Consider the following 13,587-nt stretch of genomic DNA (forward strand, 5'->3'; position numbering starts at 1 on the left):
AGAACCTAAAATAGGTGACGACTGTCGTTGATCATCACATAATGGGAGTTGTGTGCGGATTTTAATAAATCATCACAACGTTTTAGCATTTATTATCTTTGAAATGCATGCTAATTTTACTATATGATTTATGCAGGATGTCAATTTGCATTACTCTACCAAAAATACTTCAAAAACAATATTTTTCTGTTATTGGTGCCTCGACAAAAGCAATAAACCCTGAAATCTAGAAGATTAAAAAATATATACACATTGCAAGAAAAATGTTAAATTAACGGTTTATCTGTGAATGACCGAGCGAATCGCTTGAGACACCCTGTATAAGAGTAAGATATTGCAGTAGTTACATTGTAACTCGATTTTCAGACCTTTGGAATATTTTTTATTTTCTATTTTGCCTTCCCATGATGCGTTATGATTTAACAACAATTTTTGAAATGCTGACAAGAAGTTGAAAAAAATAATTTATTGAAGGATTTGGCCTTTAGCTATATTGGGAAGAGTGGCATGGGCAGCTCCCATTAATGATGATTTTTCATGATTAGTTCCCGTTTTGTTTGCCCCATTTAAAACAAATTTGAATATTACTTATTTTTAATCTTCATCTGTTGATCTGAATCACCAGTTGAGTTTTGATTTATTTTAATCAAAATCAAAACAATCTATGTACATACCTTATCCAGTTCATTTGGGTTCACTTCATTATCATTACGTGGCCTATCCATGTCAATGATGCTGCTCACTTCGTTCACCTCCGGTGAAACGTCATTATTTTAAGGTTATGTATCAATATTTGTTTACATAAATTACATTTTTATTCAGAGATAATAAACTTTCAAATAAACATATACTTTTTTGATTATGTGGCTAATTATGGAGGGGTTGGGCGCTCGCTATTAATTCGCTAATTTTTTATCTATTTCTTTTAACGTTACCATGGAGTATACGCCCAACCTACTATTTCCTATATTAAACCATAGGATTGCCCTAAAATAGTTGGTTTTTAGACTTAAAATTTAAGTTGAGCTCCTGTCCAAAAGAACACGAACTGAACAAAATGACGAGGATTTCTTGGAGAGAATTGTTTCCTTCAAGGCTCAGCCAAATTATTTTTGTAGTGTATATCCTCCTATTTGTTAATCAAGGTAAGTGCTAATCTTTAAATTTGTATTAACTAATCTGCGGATGTAACTTTGCTGATTAGACAATTTTACATTAAGTTAGGTAGGACAAAATGCTTCAATACTGTTATAATTTATGATTTTATTGTGGTTTTCTTAAGACTCTACTGAATACATACTATTTTTTATTTATTATCTATGGTTTTTAGCATAGGCATGTATAGCTTAAGACATTTTTGTCTATTTTCTATTCAAGCAGGAAACCTTTTATTGATGGATACTGCAGGGCTTAAACTCTGTCATGGCAAGCCCACAAATGCACTCTCTGACTAAATCACAGCACTGTTCATAGAAGCTGAAAGCTGCTTTTTCAAATTATTTCTTCAATCAGGAAATCATTCATAAAAGGTTTTCCTGCTTAAAGAATTTTTTTTTTCTGAAAAACCTGCTCTTTGGTTAACATTATGGTGAGTCCACAGGTGTAATATCTGGGTAAATCACAGCACTGCTTGTAGTTTGTGTTTGGTAAAAAAAGGGGCTTTCAGCTTGCTGCTTTTTCTATGAACAGTGTTGCGTTTCAGCCAGATAGTGTGCACATGTGGATTTAGCATGTCAGAGTTTGTTTAAGCCCAGCATTATCAATCATTAAATTAAGGCATTGCTTTAATGTTTTTTTTTTCATTGAATGTTAACACTCTAAATAACCATAACTTTGAATTTTGGATTTTTAAGGTCTGTTGGACATTTAGAGGTTGCAGAATAGTAAATATAAAGTTGCTTCCATGGCTTAATTTTAGATTGAGCTTGGTAATATTTTATATTATATTTTTCCTATCAATTGACAAGAATTGCACACATTTCTTTCACATCCTGTATAGGATAATTCCAAAGCATTAAAGGTCAAGTTCTTGGCTTTTGTTTCAATCAAAACATTAAAAGGAGTTAAAAAATTGTCTATAGGAGTTAGTGTGATAAGCAATGTTAGTTTGTTAATTACAAAATAGAAAAATGTTGGCTACAGGCAGGTAAGTTCCAATTTTCATCCAAAACATTCAAAAATCCTTTCATTCAATGGTTTTGATGACTTTTGTCTGTATTAATAATTGCTTTAATAGCAATAATAATTGTAACCAGAAATTTTAAACAAGCTTCATACAAGACATAACTAATTTTACAACCTAATGAAACCTTTTTTGGTTTTATCAATTTCAGGTATTCTAGTGACTGCCACTCAGCAGTCTGACAACAAATATGACTACAATATTGTTACTGTGGTATTACTAACTGAAGTACTTAAGCTTGTGATTTCTTCAGCACTGTATTGTAAAGAGTAAGTGGTTTTCAGGGTAGTTAGACTTTAAATTTTAATAAAAACTTACTTTCAGGCACAAGCCAACCAAATTGGTGCAAGAGGTGATAGTGCACCGTAAGGTTTTGGTTCTTTACTTTGTTCCTGCATTCTTGTATTGTTTATACAATAATTTAGCTTTTATAAACCTTTCCTCCTTTGATCCAACCACTTACTACTTACTGATGCAGTTGAGGGTGGTAGTGACTGGAGTTTTATTCCAAGTAAGTCTTGTCTCTTTTTAAAGCTCAACTAAACTATACTAATTTTGTTAGGTAATTTTTTCGAAACTTCTAAGTAAAAAACAGTGGATTTCTTTAGTGATACTAACTATTGGATGTATGCTGAAACAAATCCCTATAGGAGATAATCCGGATCAAACTAAAAACAACGAAAACTCCAAGTCGGATTCCTTAGTTTTAGGTATGAGCGCTGTACTGCTATTTGTGCAAATTTTCTGTTCCTGTTTCGCGGGGGTTTACAATGAATACCTTCTAAAAAATCAAGGTAGCGACGTAAACATTTTTGTTCAAAATGTTTTTATGTACTTGGACTCAATTATTTGCAATGTTATTCTTTTGGCAATTAACGGCACTATCGCCACCGCTTTCCTGTACGAAAACTTGGTCAAAGTAATGAACTATAAAGTCATGCTGGTGATGCTAAATAACGCTATAGTAGGTATAGTAACCAGCGTTTTCCTAAAAACTCTTAATTCAATCCTAAAAACTTTTGCCAGTGCCCTGGAACTTGTGTTAACCGCAGTTCTGTCCTGGGTGTTATTTGGAATTCCTATTTATTTAAATACGATGCTCGCTATAGCGATTGTGATGTACGCCATATATTTATACTCACAAAATCCTGTGAGTAATATATCTCAGCAGAAATCAATAAGTAATATAGAAGATGAAGAAGGTTTGTTGCAAATGGAGGAAGTTTAAATGGTTTTTATCAAATATTTCAAATGGTTTTTAAATTTAAATTATAAATTTTCTAGTCAAATTTACTAGTGAAAAGAGCTTAAGCGGACTTAGAGCTTTAATTCAAGTTTACTGTACGTAAATATTAATAATAATTATAGGGTGTTTCACGTTTAATGCGTCACATTTCAAGGCTTGCTGGTACATCCAAAAATAAGTCATGTTTACCAAATGATTCAGCATTTTTTGTTTAATTTTGGAATGTCTCTTCAAAATTCTTGAAAACAGGATCAGGTTTCTCTGCCTAAATTTCTTATGAATTTCTTTAATTGATAAAATTTTATTTATGAACTGGAAATCTTTCTCTGTCCATTACTGATTCAGTAATCCTTAAATATGACGCATAAAACCGTCAAGTAAACCACCCTGTATGCACTTGGATATTGTTAAAATACTGTTCTAATGTTGTTATCAAACTATATTTACGAGAGGTGCTAGTTATGAATATTTTAATGTGATACAAAGGGCTTGAATGATATTTTTTAACCTCAGCAATGGCCTACGGTAAGATTTAAAATGCGATCAATGTTCTTAATATTAATTATTATTATAGTATAGCTTTACTTTTTTTATATCACTTTTACTATGTAATTTGTGTTTCTCAGTTTATTAAACGTTCTTCGAAAACAAAAATGCTTTCCAGAGACAGGAACTAAAGAGAGATATAGCTGAATATTCAGTATAAAATGAAATTTTTCACACTAACACCAGTCTGTGTGTAACAAAAAAATGTTAACTGACATTTAGTTTTACAACCCCATAAAAAATAAACAACATCCATTATTGATATGAAATAATTTTATTAACAAAACAGTTTCCGACTTATTAAAAAGATGAAAGTTAGCAGACAACAATAATATTTATTACTAGAAAACCTAATCACTGGCCGTAAAATATTGCTACGGAGCCTGGCAAGCTAACTAAATGAGACATAATTTGCCCCAATTGCTACAGATCTACAGCTAAAAGTATTACTAAATAACAAAAGCAGAAATTAATAATTAATCTCTTCTATAATACAGTCTATCAACTATATGTACAATTATTAGTTTTTAACTCAGTCAATTTATTCTTTTTGCCGTACAATTTTAGCAGCATAATGAACAATCTTATTGGACAACTCTGAAGTTAATCGGTATTTTAAAGTGCAGTAAGCCAAAATTCTGAACAGCACTAAGTAACCAACAATATACGAAAACTGTATCTTTGGATCCTCCCCAACCATTCCCATATCTTTCAAGAGCAACTGAAAATATATTTTTATTTTTATTTCACAAATTTGAGTGTTGAGTGAACATACCTCAGGATCACGATAATGACAGTAGATTTCATCACAGTTTAGCAACTCACGATTACTGAACAAAGTAGCACTGAAACCGACCACTCCGAATCTTAAGTAACTAAAGCTGATCAGTACTTTCATGACTGGTTCTATGGCCGCTCTGTAACCCATTCCGTAGCAAGCCAATGCTAATAATGGTGCAAGAGCTGAGGAACCAACGACAGAACCATTCTAAAACAATCAAGAAAAATGTCAGTCCCTGCTTTCTTATCGTCAGTTTTTTGCAATAATAAATAAAACCTTTAAATAGTCTAGAAATAGGTGCTACATGATCTAGGACAGCAAATAGACATTAATTAGAACTTTAAGATACTGTATTTGTTTTTGTGTTTTTTTAAATAACTCTTCCCATATTATAATCGCCGTTTTATTTGTATAACGTTTTTTTATTGAAAAAGCTGACATACTTACGGTTATGCTAAATACAGAGCCAATGAGATATCCCAGACCTTGTGACGTCAAACCAACAGCGATTCCCAAAGCGCTGAACCAGATGAACCTCTCCAAATCCATCGGTTGATCCGATAAAACGTAGACAATTGTTATGAACATTGTGCTACATAAAACCTGCAATTTAGTGCAATCAATACTAAATCATCATAAAAAAATCCCATATTTGTTTACAAGTATGAGTACTTTTTTCTTATTTTTACTCTTCTTTATTTTTACACCCCTATACATTTATGTGAACACTAAGGCTTTAATTCTTGAAAGCAGGGAACGAAATTCTCAAGAGAAGTGTTGATAGAGTGTGACAAAAGAGTTGACAATGGCAGGATCTTGTCACATTTTTCATATACTGTTATAAATGACCGTCAAAGGCCATGGAACAAAATCTATTTTTTCAATATCTGAATAATATTTGTCCCGATGTTTGCTTGGTTAATTGCAAAAAAAACCTGTAAAAGTCAACCATAGGAGATGTTTAATAGATTACAGTGTCTATAATAGAATTAATTTTTTTTGCACCCCGAGTAACAAACTTTGTAAATATGTCTGTCTAAAAAAGTATATTGAGTCAAACCAGAAGAAAATGAGTAACAAAATTTGATAAGGATTAAAATCTCAATAATATGAATAACAATACAACACCATCCCCTTCAAGATTTTAAAGAAAATAATTGTGAACTAGTCGAAATTGTCACTTACAACCCATTACTTCTTGTTGTGTTTTTAATAGAATAATTAATTGTAAAGGTAGTTGTCATGGGTTGTTTGGTCGTTAGGTATTAACAGAAACAACTATTTTCTTAGGCCAGTGGTTAATACCTAACGACCAAAATCAACAAAGAATAATTAAAATTTTTGAACTTACCATGAGAGGCAAAGCAGCCAAAGTGAAGCACATATAATACGCCTTCAAACTGTACCATCTATTAAAGTACTCCCGTTCCATCAATTTAACCTCAAGAGGAACTAAAAGTAGAATGCAATCTTCAAATTTCACTACTCTATTTTACCTGAATCAAAACTTACACACTAATACTGGCACCATCACATACGTATACATGAAAAACACATTAACACTGAGGATGTACTTAAAAATAGCCATGGCTTGACTGCCATCACTGCCCAATTTGAAGAAAATACCACCAATAAGAAGGCCAGAAGCAAAGTGATGCAAAAACTGTATGATAATCACGCTGCGATTCCGACTCATTTGCAAAAAAGTCCTGGATAGAAGGATGAACAGTTGGCCCCAAATTGAAACTGGGAAAATTATATTCTCCTCTTGTATTGAGGGACCGTCATTCACGATTTCGCATAAATCCAGTCCAATTGAAGGGAGGACGATGTCTCTTTTTTGAACCATCATGTTGTTTTTACCATTTTGTATTGAAGTGCTCAGAGTGCTGATGGTTTCCGGATTGGACTGTATTATTTCAATTACTAAAAGCATAATAAGCTCGGTGGTTTTAACTCAAACTAAGAAATGGTGTCTGAGACTCACTGTAATCTGCCGGTGTATATGTGGAAGGACAGTGGAAATTAGCTTGGGACATAAATGGAACTAAGTTTGAGGGAGATCCGTTGTAAACGCAGTAACCTTTGGCAAGAACATACACCTAAAAAAATTGTTAATAAAACAATATCCACAATCTAAGTGACTAGCTGAAACTAGCTGTTTAAGTGTGTTATCCTAATTTTTTTAGAAACTTAAATCTGCAAAAGTGTTATTATAGTATTTTATGTATCATCTACGTACTTGATCAAAGTTTTGAAACAACGAAGCTGGAGGCTGATGTATGGTGCATATAACAGTCCGATCCAGCCTGGTAATTTTCTGGAGCAGCTCCATGCATTGCTTAATTGCTACATTATCCAGTCCACTAAAACAGTTTTACAGTGGTAAGTTCACTATGAAAACTGATGTAAAAATTCCACTAACGTTGTAGGTTCATCCAAAAATATCACAGGAGGGTTGTTCACCAGCTCTAAGGCAACGGTCAACCTCTTCCTCTGTCCTCCTGACAAATACTCGCTACGTGTATTGTAACATTTTTCTAGACCTAGAAGTTTAATCACTTCTTGCACCTAAAAGAAGCTTAAATGTAGGTTATCTCAACTGGTATAAAAACTATTCAACTAACCACAGCTTCCCTGTCTGATTGTCCTATTTCCGAGCCAAGCTTTAACCTGGCAGCATATATCATTGCCTCTCTAACAGTAAGCCTTGGTTGTACGATGTCTTCTTGCATAATATATGCGGTCATTTTATGAAAACTTTTTAACATTCTGGGCCTGTCATTGATTTTGATGCTGCCTTTTACGCCCGCGGTCCTGTAAACATTTTGATGTCCTTGTACGTGTGTTTGAGATGAATAATTAAAGAAGATGATGGTGACGAGAAGAAAGTTTGATTGCACATGACACCAAAGCCCGTCGTGTCGGATTGTATAACTGTTCTAGCATTGAACAGACGAAAACTTTCGACTTCTAGAACTTTCTGCAGAAACGAGAACGAGACAATCACACGAATACGTATACTCGCTGTGTTGTGCGTTTCGGCGTTATGTAAGCTGCAATTAGTTTACTATTGGTATGAATGATTGCTATGAGTAGGCACGTATATAATTTTCCAATTTTCGTACTGCAATACGACTGTAAAACAATTTAAAAAGAAAGTTTATGAGATTATATTGCAAGAAAAAATATATTAGCAAAGAGAATCAATTTTGTATGCATACAAAGAGAATCAACACTCACAAATGATAATCAATTTTGTATGCATCGAAACAATATAACGCGTTTATGCAACGTATATTTTCAGCGAGATTAATTTACAAAACCTTGAACCGATGCAAAATCAAAGATGTATGTTTTTAATTAGGTTCTTTGTGCTCAATGCACAACCTCCATTCATTTAAGCTGCTATTGTTATATTAGTATAGATTACGCATTAAATTAATTGTGTACCTGTTTATCGCTGACCTTCCGAAGATCCAATAAGAAAAAAATGCTTTTTACAAGAAATCATGTCATCCATCAAAAACCCCTAAACTTTCACCAAGTAATTTTTAACCCTTATAATTTAATCAAAATTCTATGAAAAGAAAGCTTATTGTCTTTAACATTTAGTTGTCAGAGATGTGTATGTAATAGGCAACAAATGTAAGTATCGTCCTTTTTTGTCAGTGTATAGCTTAATAAGTGCCTTTTTGCTGAGAGAACAATACAGCTCCTTTCTTATTAGTAATCTCAACTAGCCGAGACGCTAAAGCATTAAAATGTTGTCAACTTCATTTCCATATGGATTCTTCTGTCAAGGCTTGAGGAGTTACAGCAAAAGTAAAAGTAAATCAGAGAGTTATTGGAAATTTCACGCTCTATAAGATTGTTTTAAGGCATTTTTGCCTTAACGGGTGGTTTAAGAGAGTTACAGGCTGAAAACTGTCTACAATGCACTCAATAAGTGCTTATAGATATAATAGAGCGTAGCTCCGTTATTTGAGAAGTTACAGCAAAAGTGTAAATTAGAGAACGAAGAAAAGAGAGAAAGAAGTTTATTTACGCTACAAGATTGCTTTAAAGCATTTTGCCCTAAAGGACCGTTTAAGGAAATTACATGCCAAAAACTGTCTGCAATGCACTATAAAGTGCTTCAGTAATTCCAAGTATAGGTCCAATAGAGCGTAGCTCCGTTATTTGAGAAATTACAGCAAAACGTAAATTAGAGAGTTGTACCGATTTTCCGCTCTGCAAGAAGGACCATTTAAGAGAGTTACAAGTCGAAAACTGTCTGCGATGCACTCAATAAGCGCTTCAGTACTTATCTCTTGTGTAGGTTCACAAGCAAAGCTGACAATTAACTGCCAGATATTTTTTAAAAAATTACAAAAAAAATATAATTGCAAAATAATCATCCTAATGATGATTAAAGAAAAAAAAACTAAATTGACGATTTCGTCATTCTGACGGAATTAAATCACGCCAAAGGTGACACAAAATCAAAAAAAATTGGATTGCGTCAAACCTACGTAAAACCTATTGCAGCTTACTCATCGCAGTTTATAAATCAACATCAATAACGTGGTTTTCCACAATGTTTATTAAACTGGTTTTTGTAAATCACCTTTTAAATGTTTCAATTAATCTTGCTCATCATCAGCGTTTACCCTTGTAGTTTTGTTTTTAACTTTCCAATCAAAAATACCAGCCAAAAAATAAAGACTTACACATATCCTGCAAGAATGTTTAGGAGAGTGGATTTGCCAGCTCCAGAAGGGCCCATAATAGCAGTCAATTCTCCAGACCGGAATTTTCCATTCACTGATTTTAATAGTTGCCGCCATCCTGCAATAAAGTTAACATATCCTGAATATATTGCAAAAATCATTCAATTTTAATTTCACTCATTAAAAACGATGATTTCGAGACAGGTTAATAAATAATTGGTCAATAAAAGATAATAAAGAACAAACCAACAGACAATTATAGACAAATTATTGTAGATCGATGTGGAGGCGGTAATAATTAAATAGTAATAAAATTTTATCATTTTCTATTACATGTTCAATATGCAACGCTTTTACAACATCAGAACGTTTACAAGTAAAAAGTGTATTCTTTTACGTGAAAAACTGTTTAACGACCTTGTTGTGCGGTCACTCTGTAAGGGACAGTTGGAAAGCTAAGCGGAAACATTATAATAAATCGAATTTAACACAGTTGCACGTTTAAATTGGACGTTACGATATCCGTCAATAAAACGCTTTCCATAATATTCTATCGTGTAGAAACCTCAACTTTTTGTTTATGAGCGTTTGCTAAATTTCAATTAACCAGTCAGAGGTAAAATGTTTGTTTTTCCACAGTTAAATAATTCAAGACTTGTAGGAAAAATGTACCAAAAACAAGGAAAATACGATAAAGTGTTATATGCTGACAATTGTTTATCTGCTTAAGTTCAGTAGATCATGACCACTGTACCTATAGGTTAAAAATCAAATTGTAAAAAGTAAAAAAACAGTGCAAAGCACCTAAACAAAAATATGCAGTATAATAAACAATGAAATTGTCATGAATTGTCTGGAGTAGTAATATTCATTCCAAACCGATTTGAAGGTAAAATAGTCGTAAAATATATCTGAGGTATTTTTTAAATTACTATAGACTAATTAATTTCATTTTTATCATTTTCTTATTTCAATTATGGACATTCAGCTATTTTATTCACAAGTACCGCGACTAAATGGTGTAAATGCTTACTGGCGTAACTTATTTTAAAATTGTTTATCTCATTAGAGTGAACCAAATCTCAAATGCATTCAGAATGCGTTTACTTTCATGCAAGTGTTAATATTTGCACATTCTGTAAATTCCAAGACGCTTATTAATTTGATACAGCTTATGTTCTGTCTTATATTGTCAATATTACAACAATAAAAATTCGCTTTGTAAATTGAAGATTTTGCAAAAGATGATGACGAGAACTATTCCATTTAAGTTAGAGATCCAAGTTCAGAAGAACAAAGAAGTAGGAAACCACCATTCTGATGCTTAGCTGATACTACCCTGATGTGTAAAATTTGCTTTTCCACACTAGTAAACAATTCTGTTCTTCTAAAAAGCTAATTAGAATGCAACATACTCTCAGACATTAATGCGTTTTGCAATACAAATATGAGTGTACTAGTATAATATTCCTATAAAATAAATCGAGTTACTATATACTATTTCCGACATGGTTCTTATACAAATTTAATCAAATTTATTTAATAAATTCCCAACGCCATTGTTTTCACAGAATATTAAACGTCTTATTGTTTCTTTGTAAAAATAGATCGGACGTGATGTGTTTTTAACGTACAATTTGTTGTTGCTAACACGACAAAACGTATATAGGCATAACAAAACATTCTTGTTGTCAGTTCGTTACACTTTTAATATAATATAAAATACACACATACATACGTTATTAAGAACTATCAAGAGTATTTTTAATTGTTTTATCAGAGTTTTGCTAAAGCTTTTGATTGCAAGGTCTAAGGTGAAATAGAATAATGTTCAACTTTCTTGAATCAGACTAAAAAATGACACGTGTTTTAACATAACAATTTTTAACAGTGACGGCATATGAAACATTGAACGGAAGTTCAAAAAAAAATAAATAAAATTCGTATAGGAAACTTTTCTTATTACCAATCAAAGCAAATAACAAACTAGTGTTAGTTATGCATATGACTAATTACGATAGCATAATTAAAAGTGATTTAATCAAACCACAGAGTAATATTTAATATGTTGGAAATTGATATGAATGACTAACGTAAAATAACCAAAACAGTTAACGTTTTGTTATTTAAAATAGCAAATGAAATTTAGTGTCAGAACTATGGTTACAATCTTAGAATTGTATATCAACAAATAATTTATCTTTTAATAGCCATAATACATAACAGAGATAACATTTTGTGACATCCACGTGTCTATATGCGTGAATAAGTAATGCAAGTAATTTTATAGTGCATAATGTGTAAACCGGTAAAACATTGTTTTATTTTTTAAATATTTTAGTGCGAATTGCAAAAAATCTTGGGCGTTTTATAATAATTGAACAAACGCATTATGTGTTGTTAACCGACACGATAATAAAATACAAATAATAATTATTTTCCAAAGTGCATTTCTGTAAAGTCTAAAGCACTATTTGCAGTGGATAATATAATTAAATTTTAACAAAAATTTGCATAATAGAGTTTGGTTTATCATATGGTGAAGACATTAAAAGATGGGAAACTTAACGCTGCTTGATTATGATTATGATGATTCGAGAAGAAAAATTGGTACAGAAAATGAAAAACACTAATTGGAAAATGTAATTGGTACATTTTATTCCGATTTAGCTCATTGTGAAGCAGTACAGTAATTTGCCAAAATTTGCATAACTTTAAAAATGGTAAAGCAGCAGTCCATCATCTGAGTAAAGATTTTGAGAAGGTTATTTTTTAAACTGGCTCAACCCTTCTCCAAACATGTAAGATATAATATACGAATACAGATTGTTACAGTATTCTGCCATTGTTTAAACCATTTCTGTCACATTCTATTAACACCTCTCTTGGAATTCTCGATTCCTGCTTTCTCTAAATGGTGAAAAAACTACACTTTTGAGGAGACTTTTTTATTATGAATTCTTTAACAAAAGCAACTAGTGTTCCATTGTTGTAGTTTGTTACTACATGTATAAAATAATGTTCACCCATAGTAATTCATGGTCATTTATGCAGACTTCTTAACACACATTCTCTAACCTACTAACAAATTGTGTGTGTGATTTCGAGCTGCATCAGCAAAGTCATTGACCGCATTTTTAAACCTAAATAAGCCACACCGATTGTATACAGTCACACTGTATAGGTGTAGATAAATGAATCATGCAGGAATTATCTCAAAATGTGCAACAAAACAGGAAAACCCAAACCACATAAACAAAGATTACTCAAGACGCATTACTGATGCCTGACTTTACCTGCTTTTTTACATACTTGCTTATTAACAGAAATCTATTTCTTATGTAATTTATACAAGTCTTAAACAAATTAATAAAGGTGAAAGCTGATGTAAGTTGGTCGACTGGGACCACATTGAGCAAAAACAAATCATCATGGTGTATGATGTTCCACTTCTGGTTACCGAATAGAATTTCCAATTTAAAATGAATTTAAGAAACTACCTTCAAATATTAATAAGTTTTCAAAGGGATGACGTTAAAGAGAGAAGGGTCCCATGAAGGGAATGCATAATGTATTAGCGTAGGGAGTATTCAACTAGCCCTAAAAACTATTATAATAACATGTCTAGTTTGGTTACTATAGTTGATAATACCCCTCAAGACATGATATGCTCCTTATTAGACCATGACATTGACCATTGTGATTAATTAATAATTTATTAATGCAACAATATTATGCAATATCCTAATTTAACTATGTTTAGAATGTTGATGATATGCAGAAATATAAAATTGACAACTTTATTGAAAGAATAGGTAACTGCTTAGATTAAATAGGAGAAAAACAAAAATGTCCACTCACCTCCACCAGAATAAGTATCTCTGACTGAATAAGTCAAATCCTGGAACTCAATATCCACAGGAGGCCGTTTGGCAATCCTATTAAGCTGTTGTAGAGGCAGGTCGTACCTCAAAGGTACATGTTCCTCCATGACCTAACTTGTCTGACAGTAGCACTGGCAATAAACTAAGTCCGTGTTTAACCGGCACATATACACGCCAAATCTGATCGACGCTTAATTATTATTGTCTGATACGAAGCGGTACCAAAGTGGTACTTT

The 13,587-nt window shown here is 32.4% G+C and overlaps 2 protein-coding genes across 2 annotated transcripts; one reads left to right on the top strand and one right to left on the bottom strand.

Moving 5' to 3' along the window:
• The first annotated feature begins 772 nt into the window (after positions 1-772).
• On the top strand, positions 773-4,236 carry senju (UDP-galactose transporter senju). The gene is made up of 4 exons (XM_081981905.1): positions 773-1,145; positions 2,334-2,451; positions 2,507-2,693; positions 2,745-4,236. Exons 1-4 carry the CDS (start codon positions 1,058-1,060, stop codon positions 3,408-3,410), a joined length of 1,059 nt encoding a protein of 352 aa, XP_081838031.1. The 5' UTR covers positions 773-1,057; the 3' UTR covers positions 3,411-4,236.
• LOC145730601 (ATP-binding cassette subfamily G member 4-like) lies at positions 4,230-13,470 on the bottom strand. Its single transcript, XM_081981893.1, has 11 exons — positions 13,329-13,470; positions 9,468-9,585; positions 7,383-7,572; positions 7,181-7,326; positions 6,998-7,121; positions 6,743-6,857; positions 6,268-6,681; positions 6,107-6,207; positions 5,203-5,358; positions 4,750-4,962; positions 4,230-4,695 (listed from the first exon to the last, which is right to left on the bottom strand). The coding sequence occupies exons 1-11, from the start codon at positions 13,456-13,458 to the stop codon at positions 4,516-4,518; spliced, it is 1,887 nt and encodes a 628-aa protein (XP_081838019.1). The 5' UTR covers positions 13,459-13,470; the 3' UTR covers positions 4,230-4,515.
• Positions 13,471-13,587: the final 117 nt, after the last annotated feature.

This window comes from Ips typographus, linkage group LG6, assembly GCF_016097725.1.
Source record: "Ips typographus isolate SLU linkage group LG6, UJ_Ityp_2.0, whole genome shotgun sequence".
NCBI lineage: Eukaryota > Metazoa > Arthropoda > Insecta > Coleoptera > Curculionidae > Ips > Ips typographus.

Excerpts from the sequence above, each read along its gene's own strand:
- senju (XM_081981905.1), top strand. The coding sequence starts at position 1,058 with ATGACGAGGATTTCTTGGAGAGAATTGTTTCCTTCAAGGCTCAGCCAA. Across the intron at positions 2,452-2,506 it reads TCAGCACTGTATTGTAAAGA|GCACAAGCCAACCAAATTGG; the intron begins GTAAGTGGTTTT and ends ACTTACTTTCAG. Across the intron at positions 2,694-2,744 it reads TGACTGGAGTTTTATTCCAA|GTAATTTTTTCGAAACTTCT; the intron begins GTAAGTCTTGTC and ends TAATTTTGTTAG.
- LOC145730601 (XM_081981893.1), bottom strand. The coding sequence starts at position 13,458 with ATGGAGGAACATGTACCTTTGAGGTACGACCTGCCTCTACAACAGCTT. Across the intron at positions 9,586-13,328 it reads AGATACTTATTCTGGTGGAG|GATGGCGGCAACTATTAAAA; the intron begins GTGAGTGGACAT and ends ACTTTATTGCAG. Across the intron at positions 4,963-5,202 it reads GCTCTGTATTTAGCATAACC|AATGGTTCTGTCGTTGGTTC; the intron begins GTAAGTATGTCA and ends TGATTGTTTTAG.